Source organism: Oncorhynchus clarkii, chromosome 14 (genome assembly GCF_045791955.1).
Source record: "Oncorhynchus clarkii lewisi isolate Uvic-CL-2024 chromosome 14, UVic_Ocla_1.0, whole genome shotgun sequence".
In the NCBI taxonomy this organism is placed as follows: domain Eukaryota; kingdom Metazoa; phylum Chordata; class Actinopteri; order Salmoniformes; family Salmonidae; genus Oncorhynchus; species Oncorhynchus clarkii.
The window spans coordinates 14,090,720-14,114,468 of NC_092160.1; the positions used below are offsets into that span (position 1 = coordinate 14,090,720).

The 23,749-nt window shown below is 45.2% G+C and overlaps 1 protein-coding gene across 1 annotated transcript in view; it reads right to left on the reverse strand.

Annotated features, from left to right (window-relative positions):
• Positions 1-3,730: 3,730 nt before the first annotated feature.
• The window catches only part of LOC139366330 (protocadherin Fat 4-like), a 101,691-nt gene continuing 81,672 nt past the window's right edge, over positions 3,731-23,749 (reverse strand). Inside the window, exons 7-17 of the mRNA XM_071103692.1 lie at positions 22,563-22,743; positions 21,431-21,681; positions 16,847-21,193; positions 15,270-15,374; positions 14,679-14,986; positions 12,409-12,494; positions 11,556-11,735; positions 11,090-11,214; positions 10,728-10,945; positions 8,571-8,832; positions 3,731-6,849 (exon numbers count right to left, since the gene is read on the reverse strand). Coding sequence (XP_070959793.1) covers positions 4,955-6,849; positions 8,571-8,832; positions 10,728-10,945; positions 11,090-11,214; positions 11,556-11,735; positions 12,409-12,494; positions 14,679-14,986; positions 15,270-15,374; positions 16,847-21,193; positions 21,431-21,681; positions 22,563-22,743 — 7,958 coding nt within the window. The 3' untranslated portion in view covers positions 3,731-4,954. The remainder of the gene's footprint in view (positions 6,850-8,570; positions 8,833-10,727; positions 10,946-11,089; positions 11,215-11,555; positions 11,736-12,408; positions 12,495-14,678; positions 14,987-15,269; positions 15,375-16,846; positions 21,194-21,430; positions 21,682-22,562; positions 22,744-23,749) is intronic.

The window sequence follows — 23,749 nt, forward strand, 5'->3', positions numbered from 1 at the left end:
CTTGGAAAATTCCAGAAAATTATGTTGTGACTTTAGAAGATTCTGATAGGCTTATTGACATCATTTGAGTCAATTGGAGGTGTACCTGTGGATGTATTTAAAGGCCTCAAACTCAGTGCCTCTTTGCTAGACAACATGGGAAAATAAGTAAAAGTAAAAGTATTCAGCCAAGACCTCAGAAAAAAATTGTAGTCCTCCACAAGTCTGGTTTCTCATTGGGAGCAATTTCCAAACGCCTGAACGTACCACGTTCATCTGTACAAACGATAGTACCCAAGTATAAACACCATGGGACCACGCAGCCATCATACCGCTCAGGAAGGAGACGCGTTCTGTCTACTAGAGATTAAAACCTCTTGTGACTATTTTCATTTTTGGAAAAATAACGTTCCCAAAGTAAATGGGATATTTTGTCAGGACAAGATGCTAGAATATGCATAGAATTGACAGCTTAGGATAGAAAACACTCTAAAGTTTCCAAAACTGTACAAATATTGTCTGTGATTATAACAGAACTGATATTGCAGGCGAAAGCCTGAGAAAAATCCAATCCGGAAGTGCCTCATGTTTTGAAAGCTCTGCGTTCCAATGCGTCCCTATTGAGCAGTGAATGGGCTATCAACCAGATTACTTTTTTTTACGTATTCCCCAAGGTGTCTACAGCATTGTGACATAGTTTTACGCCTTTATGTTGAAGAATACCCATTAGCGGCTACATTTTGTAAGTGGTCACCTGATGGCTCTCAGAGTGATTCTCGGTAAAATACAGAGGTAGACATTTTCCAATCGGTCCTACTGAAAAACCAATTGTCCCGGTGGATATATTAACGAATAGATATTTGAAAAACACCTTGAGGATTGATTATAAACAACGTTTGCCATGTTTCTGTCGATATTATGGAGCTAATTTGGAATATTTTTCGGCGTTGTCGTGACCGCAATTTCCGGTCAATTTCTCAGCCAAACGTGAAGAACAAACGGAGCTATTTCGCCTACAAAAATAATATTTTTGGAAAAAAGGAACATTGGCTATCTAACTGGGAGTCTCGTGAGTGAAAACATCCGAAGCTCATCAAAGGTAAACTATTTAATTTGATTGCTTTTATGATTTTCGTGACCAAGTTACCTGCTGCTAGCTGGACATAATGCTATGCTAGGCTATCGATAAACTTACACAAATGCTTGTCTTGCTTTGGCTGTAAAGCATATTTTGAAAATCTGAGATGACAGGGTGATTAACAAAAGGCTAAGATGTGTCTCAATATATTTCACTTGTGATTTTCATGAATAGGAACATTTTCTAGTAATATTTATGTCCGTTGCGTTATGCTAATTAGTGTCAGTCGATGATTACGCTCCCGGATCCGGGATGGGGTGTCACTAGATTAACGTACTTTGGTGCAAAGTGCAAATCAATCCCAGAACAACATCAAAGGACCTTGTGAAGATGCTGGAGGAAACAGGTACAAAAGTATCTATATCCACAGTAAAACGAGTCCTATATTGACTTAACCTGAAAGGCCGCTCAGCAAAGAAGAAGCTACTGCTCCAAAACCGCCATAAAAAAACAGACTAGAAATGTCCTCTGGTCTGATGAAACAAAAATAGAATTGCTTGGCCATAATGACCATCATTAGTTTGGAGGAAAAATGGGGAGGCTTACAAGCCGAAGAACACCATCCCAACCATGAAGCAAGGGTGGCAGCATCATGTTGTGGGGGTGCTTTGCTGCAGGAGGGACTGATGCACTTCACAAAATAGATGGCATCATGAGGATGGAAAATTATGTGGATACATTGAAGTAACATCTCAAGACATCAGTCAGGAAGTTAAAGCTTGGTTGCAAATGGGTCTTCCAAATGGACAATGACCGCAAACATACTTCCAAAGTTGTGGGAAAATGGCTTAAGGACAACAAAGTCAAGGTATTGGAGTGGCTATCACAAAGCCCTGACCTCAATCCTATAGAATATGTGTGGGCAAAACTGAAAAAAGTGTGTGCGAGCAAGGAGGCCTGCAAACCTGACTCAGTTACACCAGCTCTGTCAGGAGGAATGGGCCAAAATTCACCCAACTTATTGTGGGAAGCTTGTGGAAGGCTACCCAAGTTAAACAATTTAACGGCAATGTACCAAATACTAATTGAGTGTATGTAAACCTCTGACCCACTGGGAATGTGATGAAAGAAATTAAAGCTGAAATAAATCATTCTCTCTACTATTATTCTGACATTTCACATTCTTAAAATAAAGTGGTGATCCTAACTGACCTAAGACAGGGAATTCTTACTAGGATTAAATGTCAGGAATTGTGAAAAAGTGAGTTTAAATGTATTTGGCTAAGGTTTATGTAAACTTCCGACTTCACCTGTACATGGGAAATTGCCTCTAGTCTTGTTGGCGTCTCCGTCATTATCACTTGCTTGGAAAACAACTCATTCCAATTTCAACTTCGGTAACTTCATGTGGCGAATGTTGATAAAGTAGTCACACTGCACTGCTAAATGTACATTGATAATCATGTGAAGTCATTCTAGACTATGAGTGTTGTCATTTTACTCTATTGAAATAACATTAACTGTATATATATGGTAACCAGCTAATGTAAATTATTACAAAAAGACAATGCTGCAAACCAATTTTTGCAACAACAAATCCTTCTTGGGCAAATATATCTACTTTATATAGTAGGACAATGCTCCCTTTATGAAGCAGCCTTGTCTCCAGGGATGGACTGGGACCAGAAATCTAACACACCGGACCATTTTTCCCCCTCAGGCCCCCACACTGGCCATTTTGTTCCCTTGAGGCCCTCATTATTAGCAAGATTATGATTTTGCACACCAAAAAAAAAAAAAAAAAATTAGGCCCACTAAGGAAAAAGAAACACCATCCCATCTGGCATTTGCTGGTATTTATTTTTGCCATCCGCCCCTGTCTGTCTCCCTCTCACCTATGGGGGTATGTCTCCCTTTCTAATTCACATTTAGTTAGAGGGGAGTGCATGCTATGCAATCTTCGACTCCTCTCTCGGTTTAATTTTGATACCCTGCCATGCCAATCTCACACAGCAAAGCGAGAGAGCTGCTGTGAGGTTTATTTGAATTCATCTTCTCTTGTGTTTACACGAGGTCCTTTTTCACTTACTATCATTATCCTTATGAGTGTTATTATTTCAGCATCGGCATGGTACAGCATTCCCAAGCAGTCTACGTCAACATTGGTCTCGGCAGGACAGAACCTCTCCAGGAGTCCACAGTAATCTACCAGATTTGGGTTGTCACTCTTCGCTTGGTTCATGGCTCCCCTCTCTCTCTCTCTCTCTCTCTCTCTCTTCGTGGCCCCACTCTCTCGATGACGGAGAAGATAAGCATGTTACATACCAGATCACCAGGCTACAAAAAAATTGTTCTACTCAATAAGCCAGATGTAAATAATTGTTGAAAGCAATAGAGGGCCCTGCGTCGCTGAGTCCGCTGGATGTTGTGCTTGGCTGCCAGCACTGTGGCTCAGTTTCATTTAGGTCCTCAATGGCCTTTTAAAATGTTTTGTTCAATTCAGCACATGCTTTATTTAAACTCTACTCACAACAGTCTTAGAGTCCTTAGAGTATAAAATACCATACCACCCACATTAATGAGCTGCAATCTGAGCTCAAAAGGTGCCCCCCCCACAGGATTGCAGTGAGATTGCTTACCACATGACATGCTCACTTTGTATTGAAAGAGACCTTTAAATAAATACGTTTTATTCTGTTATTGGCTTTTTACATGTACAAAGCGTAAAATGTGTTATAGTTTTATCAAAAGTGGGAAAATACTGACGTTACATATGTAACAAATGTAAAAGATAAGTCTTCAATCTTACTTTCCCTGAAAGTAAGAACACACTTCAGCATGTGAAAATATCCATAAAACCCCATCTTAAGTCATTTAAGTTAATAAACAGTACAAAAAGTAGAAACCATACATTTAAAAATAATGCACAAAAACACTGACAACGATGACGTTCATGATTTCCCATGAAAACAGAAAAATATACACAAGTTCATAGTCGTAGGTGGGTGGGGTTCACGTCATGACGGGATGGATCAGCTATCATCGGCCGAACCTTTTGGCTGGTCAAATAACACTCAGGCTCGGGGGATTGTGACCCAGACTATTCATCACAGAACCTTCCCTTCCCAACCCCGCCAACAGAAACAATAGTATCCTCAGCATCCTTAAATGTCTGTAAGGCAGGGACTTGATTAATCCTAGCTCTTGGAGTGCTTAGCCAGTCATCTGAGAGAACACATACAGCCAGAGAGCGGTTATCGTGCTTGGGTCATAACACTGGCAGGCCTCGATTACCGTGCAAGCAAAGTGGTGTGCTCATTTTTACACGAGGGCTGTATCTGGATGCCTAGAGGTGCAGTAGAATCATACACATATGCTTCCTTTTAAAAAATTAGAAATGGGACAAAGAAGACACAGGCCGGGGTTTCTATTGCTATGGCCTTTGGAAATTCTCTTGCGAGTGTTTTCAATGCTATCGCTCATCTTATCTCTCACTGGTGAATGTGACAGACGTTTCGCAAAGGAGCGGCATTATTGGTAATACAGACCAGCTACGTTTGATGAAGATCAAATTTAGCTTTGCAGTCATCAAATTGAATTCAGACCCAGGCTTTTTGTTCCAACCATTCAGTGTTAATGTATGACGCATAATGAGACCGCAGAGATGATTGTACAATTAGAGGTTTGGAAAGGACTGGTATACTCTTCCAAGGGGCTAACTCCATTAGAAGTAATATTACAGGTGTCATTTTCTGCTTTACTGCATTGAAGGTTGTCTTATTTCCACAAAGAAATTAACGGAGACGGCTAGCCCAATGTGCTCTGCTTCTTATCTACATCGTCTTAGTTTCTCTTTTAGAGAACATACCATACTGTACAGGATTGTAATAAATAGTCTCATACATATTGCTCGGCCTCCCCTTCGTTCAGAATGGTCACTGACCCATCCCCACTGTTCATCTCAATGTTCATCTCAATGTTCATCTCTTTCGCTGCTGCGTTCTCCGGCAGCAGGGCCAGGTCCTTGAACACATCTACGTAATGGCCGAAGCCTGGGCCCCAGTTCAACAGGTTGTCCCAGTTGAAGCCCCCGGCTTGCTGGCCCAGTTTATGGGGCAAAGTGTAGTGGTCTGTCATCGGCGCCTGTGCAGCGGGCCCTCCCTCGGTCCGCCGGCTGGAGTAGCGCCTCTGCTTGAGCCGCCCGCCGTAGTCCTCATCGTCGGCGTCTGACTCGTTGACCTGCGACAGCTTGGGCACCCTGGAGCTGTAGGCCACGGGCTTCTCCCGGTCGTACTCCATCTCTGAGCAGGTGAAGGAGTCGTGGGAGTCGCTCTCAGATGATGACTCCGGGGCAGGGATGCCATCGGCTGGGTTGCGCACCCGTGACAGGGGCCTCCGGCAGTCCTCTTCAGACGAGGAGCGGCCGTGGTCGGCGCTGCAGATGCTGGGGTTGCGGGGCCGCGGCGTGTTGAGCCGCTCCACCTCCTCAATGGACAGCCCCACGGGGGGCCCCGTCTCCAGGGGGATCTGCTCGATGGGCTGCTTGAGCCGGCTGCCTGGCCTGGAGCTGTGGCCCCCCATAGTCTGGGGGCTCTTGCTGCGTCGGCCCAGCCGGTTGCCGTAGTTGAACATGGCTCCCTGCTGGCTCATCTCATTGTGGTGCAAGTCCAGGGGGCTGCCATCCCTGCGGGCCAGGTTAAGCTCTCTGGTGGGGGTGTTGCGGTAGAAGGACGAGGGCTTGGTGAAGGGGGCCGGGCTGTGCCTGGAGAGGGGGTTGGGCGTGGGGCAGGCTGAGTGGCTGAGAGGGGTGGACCTCAGGGCCTGGCTGTACTGGGGCTGGTAGGTGTAGCTGGTGGCCCCCAATGGCAGGGGAGACTGTCTGGCAAAGCCCAGAGGGCTGTGTCTCTGGATGGAGAACTTGGGCGTGTGGCTGCGGAACTGCTTGTAATGCTGGATGATGTCGGCGTCGGACGGGGCAATGCTGCTGGCGTTGTCTATGTCATAGTGTTCCATGTCTGCCTCAGGCATCTGGCAGGGGGCACAGGGGGCGCTGGGGATGGTCTCATTGTTGTGGGGAATGTCCGTCTCGTCGTATATGAGGTAGGGGTTTTCCCTCTCGATGATGTCAGGCTTGGGGTTCCCCTCAGGCTGCTTCCTCACCGTCATTTCATCACCGTACGGAGGGATGTTATCTGGGTCGTCAAAGGCCACGTTCTCACTCCCTTTTTTCTTCTTCTTCTTAGGCTGCTTCTCCTCCTTTGGCACTTTGGTCTTGTTGCGGCTCTTGCAGTGGTTGCAGAGGATCAGACTGAGCACCACCAGGGCCAGGGCTGTGGCACAGCTTCCCACAATGGCTGGCACTGCCCAGATGGGCAAGGTAAGCTCCTTGGCTGTGGGGCTCGGGCTGCAGATGAAGCCGCCATTGTTGGCCGTCTTGCAGAGGGTGCCCTGAGGGCATAGAACCCCCAGGCACGCCACCAGGGTCTCGCAGGTCTTGCCAGTGTAGAACTCAGAGCAGACGCAGGTGTAACTAGAGCGGGGGCCAGGGACGCAGCTCCCTCGGTTCTGGCAAGGGCTGGAGGCGCATTCGCCGGGCGGCAGGCACTGGTAGGTGTACCACTGGTTGACGCACATCAGGCCATCCCAGCAAGGGCTGCTCTCACACAGGTTGGGCCCTCTGCAGCCAATCTTAACGGCTGAGCTGGTCTTGGAGATGGTGACAGCGCTGTGATCTCCACTGAATGGTAGATTCTCCCCATTGTACTTCACATAGGCCAGGCAGCCGTCAAAGCCTGCAGGAAGAATAGGAAGAGGTGTTCAGTAAACAGGAAGTAGTCCTGGACGGTTATTAAGACAACACAGTGGCCTGGAAGATCATAATTTCCGAATGGCACAAGTTTGATCGCTTTTCAGAATTTGCAATGAGGCTTGGATTGCCTCCTTGTAATTAACAGGAACTGAAAGCTATAATCAGAACTGGGGGAATTTTGTCGACTATTGGTTCAGCATCGATTAAAATCTCAATGAATTTTCTCATGTAAAATACCTCGACAAATCACATTCTCAAATGGGTAAATTCTGAGACAAACCAATATGATTATTTACTAAAACATGGGAAGTTGATGCCAGACAATCTACCTTCAGACCTTATATCGCTTCAAGACATCCATGTGGAAGAAATGTTTTGGTGACCAATTCAAACCTTTGCTTTCATATTGCCTCACAATGTCCCTCACAGATGTAAACATGTTTATTGAATTTATTACAATATAAATGTAAACTATTTTGTCCTATTCATTATAATCTTACTAGTTGAATGCACACAGCTGCTTCGATACGCATATTGAGCGAGGGTCAGGTCTTATTTGGTGCAGGCGTGGAAACCGGGACCAAATTATCAGTGTGCTAGGCAATGCAGCCTGCAATAGATCTGCATGTTCAGAGCGTGTTTATTTTTAAATATATCCTGGACCTTGCTGTGTGAAAGAGGCCAACAAATCATTCAAATTGCAAATGTTTTACCATATTAGTCCAGTCCATAGTAGTAAGTCATTTTCTTTCCCCTAAAAGTCAGACATTTACAGCGGTGTATCCCTCCCTCTGGAAGCCCTCCCGTTCACCCTATCCAAACTATTTTCAAGTCAGAGTTGAGGACATTTGATACGTGATTTAGGCCTAACCGAAGCCGAGGTTCCAGAGCAAAGAGATTAAAACATGAAAGCATCAAAGGCGGGGCTCCCCCACCTAATTAAACTAGTTTCACATTAGTTATTGTCTAGAAATGATCCGTCAAAGAGAGCAACATTAACTCTCTTCTACTGTAAATATTTCACAGTCAAATGTCAAAAACACGATTTACACTATCTCCAGTAAGCAGGACTGGAACACCACCTAATATGGTCAACAGAAGACCTTTTATTCAGTGAAAAAGGTATCTACCATTCACATAATACACTGTGTGTACAAAACATGTCTTTCCATGACAGACTGACAAGGTGAAGGCTATGATCCTTATTGATGTCACTTGTTAAATCCACTTCAATCAGTGTATATGAAGGGGAGGAGGCAGGTTAAAGAAGGATTTTTAAGCCGTGAGACAATTGAGACATGGATTGTGTATGTGTGCAGTTCAGAGGGATAACGTGCAAGACAAAAAATACAAGTGCCTTTGAACTGGCTATGGTATTAAGTGTCAGGCGCACTAGTTTGAGTGTGTCAAGAACTGCAACGCTGCTGGGTTTTTCACACTCAACAGTTTCCCGTGTGTTTCAAGAATGGTCCACCACCCAAGACATCCAGCCAACTTGACACAACTGTGGAAAGCATTGGAGTCAACATGGGCCAGCATCCCTGTGGAACTCTTTCGACACCTTGTACAGTCCATGCCCCGATGCATTGAGGTTGTTCTGAGGGCAAATGGGGGGGGTTCCAACTCAATTTTCGGAAGGTGTTCCTAATGTTTTGTGCACTCAGTGTATGACAATAACAGCAACTTCACATTTCACCAAATCACCTGATGCAATTTTCTGCTGGGTGGGGCCAGAGGGGACACCACCGAGGGACATGGTCAGGACATTAAGACCCCCAAAGTCCTGTGTGGAGTGCTGGATGAGCTTGAGGAGGGCTCCGTCCACGTGAAGGGAGGTGGCTGAGCCGTTTTTGAAAATCTGCAGGACGTGCCACTGGCCATCTGATAGGACCATCTCCCCCAGGGTCCTCTCCACCTTGCCTCCCACGCCCGCGTCAGAGATGTAGTGGACATTGCCATTTTTTAACTGGGGGGAAAGAGACAGAGATGAAGTTAGATGGATGGATGGATAGATACACATGTAGACAGATGGACGGACACAGACGAGCGGACACAGACACACGGACGCAGACAGATGGACGCAGACAGACAGACGGACGCAGACGGGCGGACAGACATAGACACTGTATTGTACATGTTTGTTGAGAAGGAGAGCTCGGAGAAATGGATAAGCATGATTATATGATTATATGCTCAGGCTCTGATAATTCTCAACTCTGGGATGTTGTTGATGTTTCATTTCAGTTGGAGAGTTGTTCTTGTTTTGGAATTTTATTTACAGTATCGTTACTGTAACAGGTAGGAGAGTTGATTGAAAACACATGTTCCTTTACAATAATGACTGTTGCAGTTAGGTTTGCAAAGGCAGGGTGTATTACTGGAAACATTAGAAGTTTACCAGTAAACTACCAGAATTGTGGTGTCTTTCAAGGATTTTACGTAATCTATCACAAGACATCTAGTGGCCCTTTTGGGTACTTCAGATTATCACAGGTGTCCCCAATAATCTGTGTCCCTCTGTGTGGCCTTATCATGTAAAATATATGAAATAATTAAATAATACAAAATAGAATGACAAAGCTGTATAACATTATCTTATATATAAACCATCAACTTAGTGAATACCATTGGAATGAGGGTTTTAGCATGAAATGTCCTTTATAAAAATTGTTTCCCTAACTTTTATTCATTTTACTATGTCAATATGTATTTGCAAAGTTTTCGCATCAAACTGGCGGTAGTTGTGAAACAAGTCAATATTTGGAAAATGAATACCCTGACTTGATGATTTTTTCATTAAATAGGCTATTTCCTCTGCAACCATATGGTCTATCTACTAGAAACAACATGGACAGACATAGAATACATGAACACTATATATAAATACATATACATGTTTATTTGAAGTTATTCGAAATTACGATAGATGTCCATTGATTTGCTGTTAATTACCAAAGTCACTGAAGATTCCAGGTAACTTTGGTAAATGACCAGTCACTTTGCAACCCTCGTTGCAGTGCAGAGGAAAGTGTTGCATGTGCCAAATACCAGTAAACCGGACTGATATTATTATTATTATGATCGTGTTATGTTATGTATGCAGGACCAGTTAATACTTTTACTTTCACTATGCATAAACTATATCCATACGCAATAGAGTTCATTCTTTAAAAGTAATGAACCAATATGACTTTCTCTTACAAAATGAATGTGTGCCAGGCATTGTGTATGGTCATCTCATACATTTCAGGAGGAATTGATTTTAAAGGTTCACGACAAAATCTGGAAAAGGAAAAAATCCTGCGAGCCAAAAAACACAGGAAAAGAGATCTGGAGAACCAATTAAACTTATCTCTTTTACATGATTTATACTCCTGTACAAATTATTCTCATTTTCTAGGGTCACGCAGTACATTCAATATTGTTCTTTGGGCTGTATAGTAGTAGTGGTAGGGGGGATTCTGGGGGGCTGCTCTGCAATGGAAAACAACCAGAGAGACCCTCTGTGTCCTGGAGGAAAGGAAGGCCCTTGGGCAGCTGCCCCGAATCACTCAGAGCCTTGAAGTTTATAGCAGCAGATTGAAGGAGCGTATGGAGCGTATATATATGGGTAATGAGAGGAGGTGATGAAGACAGGTCCCCTTATAGCTTTGACTCAGGGATGGGGAGCTAAGGGAGGACTGTGTGTATGTGTGACATGTTTACGTGTGGATCTCAGGATGACGACCAAGTAGCAAATGGAGAAATTGACAAATATACTAACATGCCTGTATGTACGTTCACTTGTGCCTCCGGATGCTTTGGGAACAGCAGACACATTCTAGCATGTCTCTGGCATCGCTCCGTGGAGCCTTCCTTTACCTTGATGGTAGTGTAGTTGCTGCTCTCCTTGACATGGAGCAGGGTGCCACTCTTGCTGCGGGTGCGGAACTTGACCTCAAGGCTGCTGGGCCCAGAGAGGTCAGAGGGCAAGCCCATGAGGCTCTGGCGTAGCAGGACGTCCCGTTTGGGGCTCTGGCGCATGGCGTAGTCAAGCCGACCAGTCCCGTCCAGCGAGAGAGCCGTGTCGGCCGTGATGTCTATGAAAGAATGAAAAGCACAAGTCAGGGTAAATCAAAGGATATGATACAATCTGCATATGAGTGATGGTCAAATTCACAAGAAGTGTATGACTCAGACTGCAAGCACAGTCAGCCAAAACTCCCCTTCAAAGGGATTCTTACATTTCTCACAGTTTTTGCCGGTGAAGCCTTCCATGCATTTGCACTGCTGCCAGGACCAGTAGTCAATACAGGTGCCCCCGTGTCTGCAGGTGTTGGCTGTGCAGGCTCCCTCCAGTCTGGGACATCTACGGACAGACAGACAAGTCAGCCCCCATGGTGGACAGCGGGCCCTCTATAGGACCCGGCAGATGCAACTCCTCCAATACAAAAACCATAAAAGACCCAGGGAATTAGCATATTAAAAGATCTGTCCTCGCCACTATTCACATCAAACTAAAAGAAAAAATCTCCATTCTACTATTCCCAAAAAACTGTACGTCTGCTATTTATATCAAAGATGGCTTTTCAGCGGTTCTTGAGGGTTGAGAGCTACAGAGAATGACCAGATATCGTGCTGGGAGAGTTTGGGGGTTAGGGGGTTGGATGGAAGGATGTAGGAAAGAAAGAGGTAGGGAGAGAGCTAAACCTGTCAAGGATGCCATGGGATGCCAGGGCCTGACTGGGCTCCAGTGGGCGGCCGTTGACGGCGAACTCCATGATGCAGCCCACAAAGTCGTGTGTGGCGACCTGGCCACGGCGATGAAGGACGGGCTCTATTGACCTGACGCCTCCCACTGAGAGACGGTTGGGCCCAACGTCCAGGATCCTGCGAGGAGGAGAAGGGGAAGCCGCTGGGGGTCAGCGCCTCTCACAACAACTATGCCCTACAGGGGTCCGGGCCCTCCGCAAATAAACTGCAGCAGACCCTCCTCATCTGCCAGATCACTCACTCAGACAGTCTCACACACAGTTCTCCCCCTATGGATTCAGACAGCTTTTCACTCTGGGCCTCTCACAATGCTAAACGATACATGTGATGTCCATGTATGTGTTTACAGACACTATGGTTTACACAAGCCAACGTGGATATGCAAGGGTTCATTGAGAACAGTCGACATGATGGATGGGTCCACAGACTGTTCCATTAGCAGAGACATGAGATATTGTTGTATTGTTGATATTTTCAACTTCCCAGAATGACAACCAATAGTGATCGATGAGGAAGTTTGTATAAATTGAAAGTGGCCAGAAAGAGCTACTCTGACAGTAAACAGCTTCAAATGGCATTATGTTTTTTTTTTCTCTCAAGGAATTATATTTATTTACTACAGTATATCATGGAAATAAAGTGCTATTTCCATCTGGAAATAAATGCTTCCCTTATTTATACCCAAAGTCTCTTCTACCGAATTGAGCCTTTCACTATGTAGTTGACCGCTGGGTGTACGTTGCCAGGATGGACTGTGTGGTAAGCTCTATGTAACGTTATGTGTTCTTACCAGTCAGTATGGACAGCCACGTTGCTCACAGCACAGTAGCCTGGCTCCTGATCGTCCCCACACAGGTCGACTGTCAGGGACGCAGCCTGAATGACGAGAGGAGCAGAGACACGGTCACGCACATGTTATTCTGCTTTGACTATACAGCACACATACAACACAAAACAAATTACCACACACGTTGCACCTTCCTGATGGTTGTACCAGCACAGACAGTAATATCTTACTCAGATGAGCACTCCAGTTTGCAGGAAGACAGACAGACAACAGTAAATACAACTACATGACTGATTTTGTAAGTTACAATTCATGTTATTTTCGATAGCATACTGTATTTGAAACCATCATTATGAAGACGCAGTAGACCTACATGGAAATCTAAAATTCCCTAAGATATGACCTTTACCGTTAGCCAAGGCTAATAATTGTTCTACTTTCTCTTTAATTCTGTGGTCTCTGAAGCTTGACTGAGGTGAAAAAACGAGGTGGCAGGAGAAATGAAAAGTGTGTGAGCGTGTTGAAAAACCATGACAGTATGCTCCACATACACCAAGATCTTAGGTAAACACGGAGCGGCCTCCTCGGAACGTGAGCACAAATCATCCAAGAGATGCCAGAGAGCGTGACTCCACCATCCCTTCCTGCGCTAATTGCTAACACAGAAAAGTACAATTTACGAGGCAAAAAAACAACAATGGAAAAAAAGATTCATTTGTCTCAGGACTTTGTCGCTGTTGCTGAAGGGCAAGAGCTACCCTTCGGCGCCAGATGGGCATTTTATTAATGCTTTTCTCTCAGATCAAAGCCCCTGCAGCCAAACCACAGCCTACACACACTGTCAAGTGTCTCACATGACTGGCGAAGGGTTTTCTGGAGGAAACACCCTCTGAAAATGGATATAAAATGTGACAAAAGACCAGGAGCATTGTTTCTGTTTGTTTAACTTTCAGGTTACAGGGTAAACACCGCAGATTAGTGATGTCACAACATAAGAGGGCGGAAAAGTGTCACTGGAGAGCATCCTTTTCCAACGACCAACCCTCTCTGCTATTGTCTTCCATTCACCATGATTATTTACGTGAGAAAGTCAGGTTCAAGACTCGTTGAGGATGAAAACAGAACGTGGATGCTGAAGGGTGCGACTAGTTGTAAATTATTTATGTGAGGCCTAAAACCACTCACAATGGGAAGGAATAGGAAATAAGGCAAAAATAACCTTGAGAAGAACATTACAACAAATGTTGCAGTTAAATTGCAAATGACTGTATTACAAATGTAAGCTGCATTAGTGTTCTTAGTGGTCATACTCATAACTATTGCTGTTATAATATAGACAATATAAATTATGCTTGCTGGGGTGCAGCTTTCAGTTGGGTGATTTAAATATAAACAACAGTGTCCTTGACTCTCTCGGTGTGTCCTACATTACTAGGACTATGACTGGTGTCTGGTTATCACATCTGCTCAGAATCCAAAAGTGGAGGAACTTAAAAATGCCCTTCACAGGCATAGCCGCGGGAAGTAGGGGTGCTGCAGCACCCCCTGACATATCGGAGAAAAAATACTCGTCAGCAGAGCAGAAAAATAGATAATACGCTCTGTTTTCATTCTTATAGCTTGGTTAAGAACCTCAACATCGTAATTCCTCAACCTACACATCGCATTTCTCACTACACGTTGAGCACCTGTCTATCCTGTCACTCTCTCAAAGCTGACAATTTAACGATTTTGCCACTTTCCTATAAAATCCCTGTGCATGATGGGAAATTACAAATCTGAAGTCCGGCAGGAGACTTATACAACTTTGGACAGGCTAGTAATTTTTTTAGCCCAACCACTGAACAACTGGCAGAGAAACAACTAGATTTGGAGCAAATAGAAGGAATTTCAGAGTCTGAGGCTATTTTGGAGGCCATATTGTAAATCACAACAAGCAATCAAATATAATTACAACTATGAAAACTATATGCAGAACTACCAGTGTGTGGGCAGTTTGATTATCATCTCACGGTGCAAAAAAAAAAGAATATGAGGCCAAATTTGGACGCTGCTCTCAGCTATAAAAACCCAGGAGGTCATAACTGCTATTGAAACATAAACTTCTATATAGGCCTCCATGTGGGGGCTTTAGAATGCTACTCTACATTTGTGCAATTATAGGTCCATAAAACCATTGACTTCAACCCAAATATATTTTCCAACTGTTTATGGTGCAAAACAAATAAAATCAGCTTGGTGATAAAGTCATATGTAACAAAAATGCCTCTCACCATTCCAGCTCTCCTTGCGATGACTGTGTGGAACTGTCCATCTGAAACTTTTATCATGGTGATTAGTTTATAGGTCCCGCTTCCCAAGTTAAACGAGAAGCGCATCCGTCCCTCAAAGATCTCCAGAGCCAGGAATTCCGCCTTGTCTCCGGTCTGGTTGTCATGGTTGTACATGAGGAGAGCGTTGCTCTTTAGTGTGGCAAACTTGATGTAGATGTAGTTGTTGTTGGGATCCAGGCTCGGAAACTCCATGTAGGACAGCTCCTCAAAGCCGTAGCTGTTGAGTTCACAGTGTTTTCCAAAGACCCCTGAGGAGGAAAGGAATGAAAAAAATGAAACAGGGATGTCATGAATAATTCATCATACTGCATCTACAAAATCAGCACACAGCTGGGAATCTGTTGTCATCCGCTATCATAGACTAACCATAAGGGTATCATGCTTAGAAGAGAGAAACAGTTACACAACATACAGTATGTGAATAAATGTGACATGGAGACATGCTATCCACAGTGTCATGCTATCCCCAGTAATTTTGCCAATTGAGATAGTTTTCAATCACGTAGCAGTTTCCTCTAAGTGAATACTTACCAAATGGACAATGACAGTTATACCCATCCACTCTGTTCTGGCAGGAGCCGCCATTAAAACATGGGTTACACTCACAGTGATTGATGATGGAATCACACGTTTTTCCTGGGTTCACAAAACAACACAAATTAAAATGAACGAGGTGGGAAGACGTGGGGGCAAACACAGGAAGATGTGGGGGAAAGCACAGTTCATGTTGTTTTTCTTCCTATGGCACCCTTTCACTGATGCTTAAAACCACAGAGGGTCTACGCCATAGTTTCCCAAAATCAGTCCTGGTGCCCCCCGCTTGGTGCACGTGTTGGTTTTTGCCCTAGCGAAGCTAATTCAAATAATCAAAGCTTGATGATGGGTTGGCTATTTAAATCAGCTGTGTAGGGCTAGGGCAAAAACCAAGACGTGCACCCAGGGAGGGCCCCAGGACCGAGTTTGGGAAACCCTGATCCTAGGCTATTGTAATCTTATAAGAGTTTCTTTGAAACTTGCATGTGTGAAAAAGTACAAAAATATATAGAGATTTTAGAACTGTAGACTTCATAGGATCTCTGAAGCCAATGAACTAAAATATGATGAAAATGTGATGAATAACATAAGATAGTACAATAACAGACAGAACAAGGTATGCAAGGGGCGACACTGACAATGGCCTGCAGCTTTATGTATTTCTAAGCATTTTTAAGACTCCTGTACCATTAGAAAAATTATTTCACCACAACCAGGCATGGAAAATTGGAAGTGTGGAGTTCAACGGGAGGGCATGCAAACTTCTGTAAGTCAAAAGGTGCAGTTCTTCAGGAGGGCCATTTGTCTCGATGAAACGACAAGGTGTGTGGTCATTTGTTATGGTCATAATCAAAAAAGACAGTAATGGCTGGTGCTGAGGCAACATGTCTGCTGGTGATCATTGGAAATGTCTATCAGCCACTACAGCCAGCAGCTGATCAAACAGACATGATTCAAACTACTGTTCTCATTTATGCTTCTCCATGTGCACTCCCTTCATTAAGAGTAATATTTATCACACCATCAAATTCAAGTAGGGAGGGAGTGATTTACACAAAAATAGAGTGGCTAATTATCTATAGTTCACTCAAGAAAAAATGTATCTTTAAGGATCTGGAAGGATCAATCTTTAATACATCCTAAACCTCTCAATGTTTGAACAAAAGAAAGATGAGCAGAGCCCTAAATATAAAAAATATGCTTAAGTACTGTAGAAAGAAAGGCATGCAGAGGAATATGAGACTATATGAGACTAGTGGTGTACAGTCCACAGTAAGGCCCTTACTGGGGTCAATTTCGCATCATCCTTTTTATTAAAGTAAACATGACAAGCTGATATGCATCAAAGCTGATACCCCCCAACTTGTAATCGTAAAACCAAACAGTTTTGGGTTTTTGGCAGTCAAGCCTGTATGCTAGGGTTACAACACCTCTTGCATTCGTTTGGAGGCAAATATTGTACTTGGACAAAAAAGTGTGAGTCATGTGCAGTGTGTGTATACTTGAGCCTAGCTGAACATCTGTGGTTGTGTTGCTCATAAAATCTAAATGGCTCCTAAGGCGGTGTACGGTACCTGCAAAGCCAGATTTGCAGAGGCAGTTGAATCCACCGGGGTAATTCTGGCACAGCGCTCCGTTCTTGCAGGGGTTGGAGAGGCATTCGTTGACGTCCCTCTCGCAGGCCATGCCTGTGAATCCCTCTGGGCAGGTGCAGGAGAATCCTCCCACCAGGTTGTGGCAGGTCCCGCCATTATGGCACGGAGATGGCAGGCACTCGTCTATATCCATCTCACACAGCGCCCCTGCGTACCCTGGTCTGCAACTGCAGGCGTAGGGCTGATGGGGGTGGTTGGAGACAAGGATCACCGGGACACTATCCTCTGTCTTCATATCTGGCCCCACGCTAAGGCGCCTCTTGCAGCTGCCCCCATTTTGGCATGGGTTACGTGTGCAGGGGTCGTGATCCACTGAGTCTATCTGTACACCACTCTGCCTGTGCAGAACATCTTTAATGCTCTGAAAGAAGGTGGCAACTCCACTGGGGTTGACATACTGTCCGTGGCTTCGCTTTATGGCAGCCATCAGGAATGTTTGGTTGTTGAGTTCAAAGGCGCCATACAGTTGTACTCCAGTGCCAAGCCCTGCCAGCTGTGAGTTTGCGATACGGACAAAGCTAAGGTAGTGATTGGTGAGGAAGGTGGTAACCCCCTGGGTACGGAGGCGAATCAGGATACTATTGTCCACAGTGGCATTGGTGAACCCCACGAAGAAGACCCGGACGTTACTACTGACAGAGCCGTGGACACCATCACTACTTCGGACAGCTAATTCGAATGTTCCGTCTGTTGAGCGGGCCTTTGAGTTGAGGTCACAGGTGCCTGTTGGGATGGTAAACAGACTGGATGAAGGAGGGGTCAAGGAGCAGTGGAAGCTGTCTTGGATGTCTGGGTCTTGGGGCTTCACAACCCCAAGGGATCCTCCGGGGAACATGTTTCCGAAATAGTGGATGAAGATCTCCACGGAGCGTGGCTCTGATGGGTTATCATTCTGATCGTTTACTTTTACGTGGACTGTTCCAGTTGAGGACATCTGAGGGACACCGGAGTCCTTAATCACCACAGAGAGGTAAAAGTCGCTGATCTGCTCCCTGTCAATCTCTCGATTGGTGGTCAGCACTCCAGTGGGGCTGAGGCTGAAGTAATTACTGGCTGAGCCCGAGATGAGCAGACTGTATGAGAATGGACCTTGATTGGGTGACAGGTCTGGGTCGGTTGAAGTAAGAGTTGCGACATCTGTCCCAGCTCGCTGGTTCTCCATGACTTCTGCACTCACCGTCTTCAGAGTAGGACCGTTATCATTAATGTCCTCCAGATTCACAACCAGGGTGGCACTTCCAGTTGCGGAGGGTGAGCCAGAGTCCACAGCTAGCAGAGTCAGGCTGAACACAGGAGTGGTTTCCCTGTCCAGCTCAGCTGCTACAGACACTTGGCCAGTCTGGGGGTTGATAGTGAAGACATTTTTCTCTAAATCTGAGGCTATGGAGTAGGAGAATCTGCTCCAGCTTGGGACAGAGTCAGAGTCTTGGGCACTAACGAAGGTGACCAGACCGCCAGGGGATAGACCCTCACTGATCTGAACATTATACAGTTCCTGGCTGAAAACAGGAGGATCATTGGCATCCAGGATTGTGATATTCACAAAGACCTCGTCAATATCAGCCCCACGGATGCTTCCCGCATTCTTCGCCAGGACTTTGAGTGAGATCTTTTCCTCTTTCTCACGATCGAGGGGGCCTGTGACGTGGATCTGTCCTGTTTTCCTGTTGATGCCGAAGCCCTTTCTTCTGCTCTTCCCGAAAATTAGGTAGTAAACCACTCCGTCATCCCCTTGGTCACGGTCACTGGCGAACACCTCTCCCACCACTGTGCCTGTTGGAGCTGCTTCAGAGATTTCAAAGTAATACTGCTTCGAGACAAAGCGGGGAACGTATTCATTGGCTCCCTTGAGCTGAATGTTGACATTGGCAAAACTACAGCGCTCCTCGTCTGGGACATTGAAGGCCTTCACTGTTAAGTGGTAGACCTGCTTAGCCTCGTAATCCAGGAAACCCTGGGTGGTGATTACGCCTGTGTTTGGATCAATTACAAAGAGGTCGCTGTCTGACGACTGAATCACGTAAGCCATGACAGCATTGGGCCCTGAATCTCTGTCTGTGGCATTCATTTTCACCACCGTTGTGCCACTGGGAACGTTCTCCTGTACCACAGGGAAATACTCATCAGGTTCAAATATAGGTGGGTTGTCGTTCACATCGGTCACATGGATTGTGACCATGACGTAGCTGGTCTTTGCAATCCATCCCCCGTCGTTGGCTGTCACTCTGAGTTCATGCTTTTGCTTTTCCTCAAAGTCCAGATGATTGGCCAGAGATAGGACTCCTGTTTTACTGTTCACGGTAAACAGGCCCTTGTCATTACCTGTGGTGATGTTGTATGTGATAAGCCCGTTCATCTCTTTGTCCTTGTCCCTGGCAGAGAGCGTCCTGATGGCTGTCCCCACGGCAAGGCTCTCAGGTATGGTAGCTGTGACTTGGCTTTGGGAGAACTCTGGTGTGTGGTGGTTCTCCTCAGTGACTGCCACTTTCACAGTGGTTCTAGCACTCAGAGGGGGGTTCCCTTTGTCTCTGGCTGTAACATCCATGAGGAACACCTTGTTCATATCTGAGGTGAGTGAGGAGGCGACTGCGACCCATCCACTCTGTTTATCCAGCTTGAACTTGCTAGTGCTATTCCCTCCTGATATTATATAATCCACCTCAGAATTGAGGCCAAAATCTTTAAGGTCAAGAGCTATGACCCTGATAAGTTTGGTGCCAACTTTGACGCTTTTCGTGACAGGGGTAAAGTAGCTAGAGGATTCAAACTTGGGTGGATTGTCATTACTATCTACTATGTTTACAATGACTGTAGTTTCACTCATCAATGGCTTGGTCGCACGGTCTGAAGCAGTAATGATGAAACTGTGCCGATTTATGTTTATGTTGCTGCCAGTTGAGTTTTGATATTTTAAATGCTGCTTGATAAAGATTTCTCCCGAGCTTGAATTGATCCTGAAATATTCTGACTGGGACCTGATGAAATAGAATATTTTGCCATTGACACCTTCGTCGGGGTCAGTCGCAGACACCTGAGTAACGAGTGACCCCACCTCTGTAAGCTCAGGGTAGTCCAGGTAGTAAGATGGCCGACTGAATCGGGGGGCATTATCATTTACATCCGTTACAAATATTGTGACATCCGTGCTAACTGTCCAGCCAGAGTCATGGGCAGAAACTTTGGCAATGTAATGGCCAGTGTCCTCCCTATTGAGTGGTCTACTGATAGTTATGTCTCCAGTACTTGGATTGATAGTGAACGGTAGACTTTGGTCTGTGATTGAATATTTGCTTATGGCATTAGCACCTGTGTCCTCGTCTGTGGTTGTAACCCTGGTGACAGTGTAACCCACTGGGGCGTTTTCGGGCACTGTGGCGCTAAAGATCTTAGAGAACCTGGGAGCGTTATCATTCACATCTAATACATTGATCAGGACTTTCACAGCTGTGCTTTTGGGAGAATTGCCACGGTCGGTGGCCTTCACTTTGAGGGCATATTGAGCTAGTTTTTCCCTGTCAAGAGGCCTGGTCGTTCGGATTTCACCAGTGGCCCGGTTGATGCTGAAGCTGTTCTCCTTGTTGCCGTCGATAATGGCATATTCCAGCTGACCGTTAGGGCCGCTGTCCTGATCCATGGCTGAGACCATGAGCACCCGCTGAGGGGACAGGTTCTCCAGTATATCTGCATGGAATGGTTCCCTGTCAAATACAGGGTGGTTGTCATTTACGTCCAGCACTGTGATCTCCACTTTCTCATAGGAGGAATGGGGGGGGAATCCTTGGTCCCTGGCCTCAACCCAGAGCACATATTTCTGAATGTGTTCAAAGTCCAGTGAATGTTTGATTGACAGCTCTCCAGTCAACTGGTCAATGTGAAAGGCATTATCCAGGTTTCCACTGGCGATGTAGTATGATAGGGCCCCACCACGTGTAGAGGCCCCGGTCACTGTGGTAACGATCGTGTTTGTGGGTTGGCTCTCTGGGAATGTGAAAGTAGTATGCTTCAGCTTGATGACAGGGAAGTCTCCCCCGGTCACAAACCGGACGGTCACAGTGGTCGAGTCTGTTTTGGGATTGGTTCCTCCGTCTTTCACTCGGACAGTGAGGGTAACCTCCGAGCTGCCTGTCAACCTCTCATTGGCTGTTATGGCTCCTCTTACGGGGTCAATCTTGAACTTCTCGGAGTTGCGGCCAGTTAGAGAGTAGTGGAGCTGAGCATTGAGTCCAGCGTCCTCATCTGTCACCGTCACAGCGAATACCAAGTTGCCTGAAAATGAGAATGAGTGGATGAAATGAGACAAAATACCTCATAATAACTACTATAAGTACAACAGATATTCACTTCATCATCAATATTTTTCACAAAAGTAAAAATTTCATAGGGGTTCATATACAGTACACTTTAATTATATAATCATATATTGTACTGTGTAAGCATGATATAATCCGATATAGAAGAACATTAATATTTGACATTAAGATGAATTTATCAAACTGAACCCACCTGCTGTGGTGAAGGCGGGGATGTGTGTGACGTAGGGGTGGTGGTGGAAGCGGGGAGGGTTGTCGTTGATGTCAGCTACCACCACTGACACAGTGGCGGAGCTGGACATGCCCAGTTGCTGCCCCCCGTCTGTGGCCACAACTAGGAGCTGGTAGTTGGCTCTGGCCTCCCGGTCCAGTAGGGAGCTGGTGATGATCTGGCCTGTACCTGGATTGATGGAAAACTGACCGTTGCCTCCAGTCAAGCTGTAACTGTAGGGACACACAAAAGAGGACATGTGGAGGACACAGCTTTAAAGAGGCAGAGAGCACATTTAACAGAGAAACGCACATCTAATGTAACTTCCTTGCTGTTTCTTTGGTTTGAAGAAAGCACCATCTATCAAAGCATTACCCAATTCTTAAGGTATCCATCTTAATATTCTATCCAAGTTGGTTCCATTTTCTCTTGTATTTTTTCATTCTTACAGAGGCTTCTAATTCAAGCTGCTCTCTGCTGAAGTTCAGGGTTGGAGACACCCCGGAATTATTTGTGACCAAAGAGCCATACTTTTTTGGTTTCCAAAAGAGGATAGTGTTTCACTCAACTTTTCAGAAGTTTCCAGTAAGTCGCAGACACAAACATATACTGACATCTACATGTACACAAGAGCACATATTTTGAAAAGGCTTCCTAGAAAAGCATTTCCCCTGAAACTGGTGACAAATTATGGAATAAAGTGTGAACACAGGCGGAACACAGACTTTTTATTCGGACAACAAACAAGCAAACTGTCTACAACCAGAAGTGGTCAAAATAGTTCAAAAGCAAAAGTAAAAAAGCCCAAGTTAATGGGCTGTGAGAATGGAAACTAATAACTGATGGCAACTGGTTCTGATTTCCAGTAAGGCCTAGAACCTGTGGAACCCCCGATACTACTTCTGTCATAGCCAATTAACATCGTCATTACAATGTTTTGGGAAAGTGGGGCAAGTTGCCTTACCCACATGCGCCTCCCCATTGGGGGTACCGGGTCGAGGGGAGGGTGAACAAGCGGGGGTCCGATCTGAGTAAAATGTCCAACTTGGGGTAACAGGAGCCCGCCTATGACCCTAGGGACGGAGTGGGGTGGGCGTCTGGCTCTGGAATGTACCTTATGATACCGTTGAGGCCCACGTCTGCGTCGGAACTGTTAACCAGGAGCAAGTCAGTGCCGGTGGGGGCGTCCTCTGCAATGGTGGTGTGGAAGGTGGACGAGGTGAACACAGGGACGTTGTCGTTGACGTCATCTACCAAGACGGTGACCGTACCCGTTCCACTCAGGGGAGGAGAGCCTGGTCATAAAAGGGGGAGGAAAAAAGACAAAAAGGGAATGAGAGGATATCAAAGGAACACGAGAAAACTCTATTTGAAATACCTAAGGCAGTTCCATATGAGCACAGTTAGAATATCATTTTGTGTGAAAGATGAGTTATTGTGCGGGTTTATCGTTTACATGCTGAAGCAATTTATATCCTTGCAGGGACTGCACCACAAGATCCCTGCATTCAATCCAGCAAACGTCTTCGGTCACCACCAGTCCTGCTTTCTGAGCCATGCTGCCACATCAACACACAACACGTCAAAAGACATCAATAGCTCTGAAACAGAATCTTTAGAACGTGTCCTTCCCTGGGTCTTGGACATCATAGATGTAATCTGGTTGCTGAGGTACCGGTATCTATTTTGAGGCAAGCAGCACTCAGTGAGTTACTTTGTGGAAATCGAGAGAACAGAACATTCTATTTTCAGCAAAAATCTAGCCATTCCTTCGCCAAGCGAGTGACGAAATAAGGCACTCCGGGCCCTGAGGGATGGATTTAAATCAATAGTAGATTAAAACCAACTGCAAAGCAGAAACACAGAGAGGTTCAAACATCTGCTGGCTCAAGTTGCCCCTTCACAAACTTCTCTTTAGATGGCCTGTTAATGTAAAGTGTTACCAATGAACTTGTGGCTAATATGCAGCTGTATATTCAGCTGTTAACGTCAAATAATTGAACCTTGTGCAAAGGTACGGATTAATAATACAATAATAAAATAAACATTTGGAAAGAGTCCATGAATAATCTCTCTTGATCTGGAGCCTGTGCATAATCAAAACATACAGAAACTCCAGAATGTAATGCAGGGGGACAATATGGAGCATATCCCTTAGAGCCAGAAGGGCTCTCTTGATGTGTAAAGATCATGTTCATTAATAACACATGCTCATAAACTCTTTGCCGCATAACTAATGCTTATCTGCTCATTTGGATGACAAAGGGATTATGGTCCAGGGAAGAGTCTTATATTTATTGA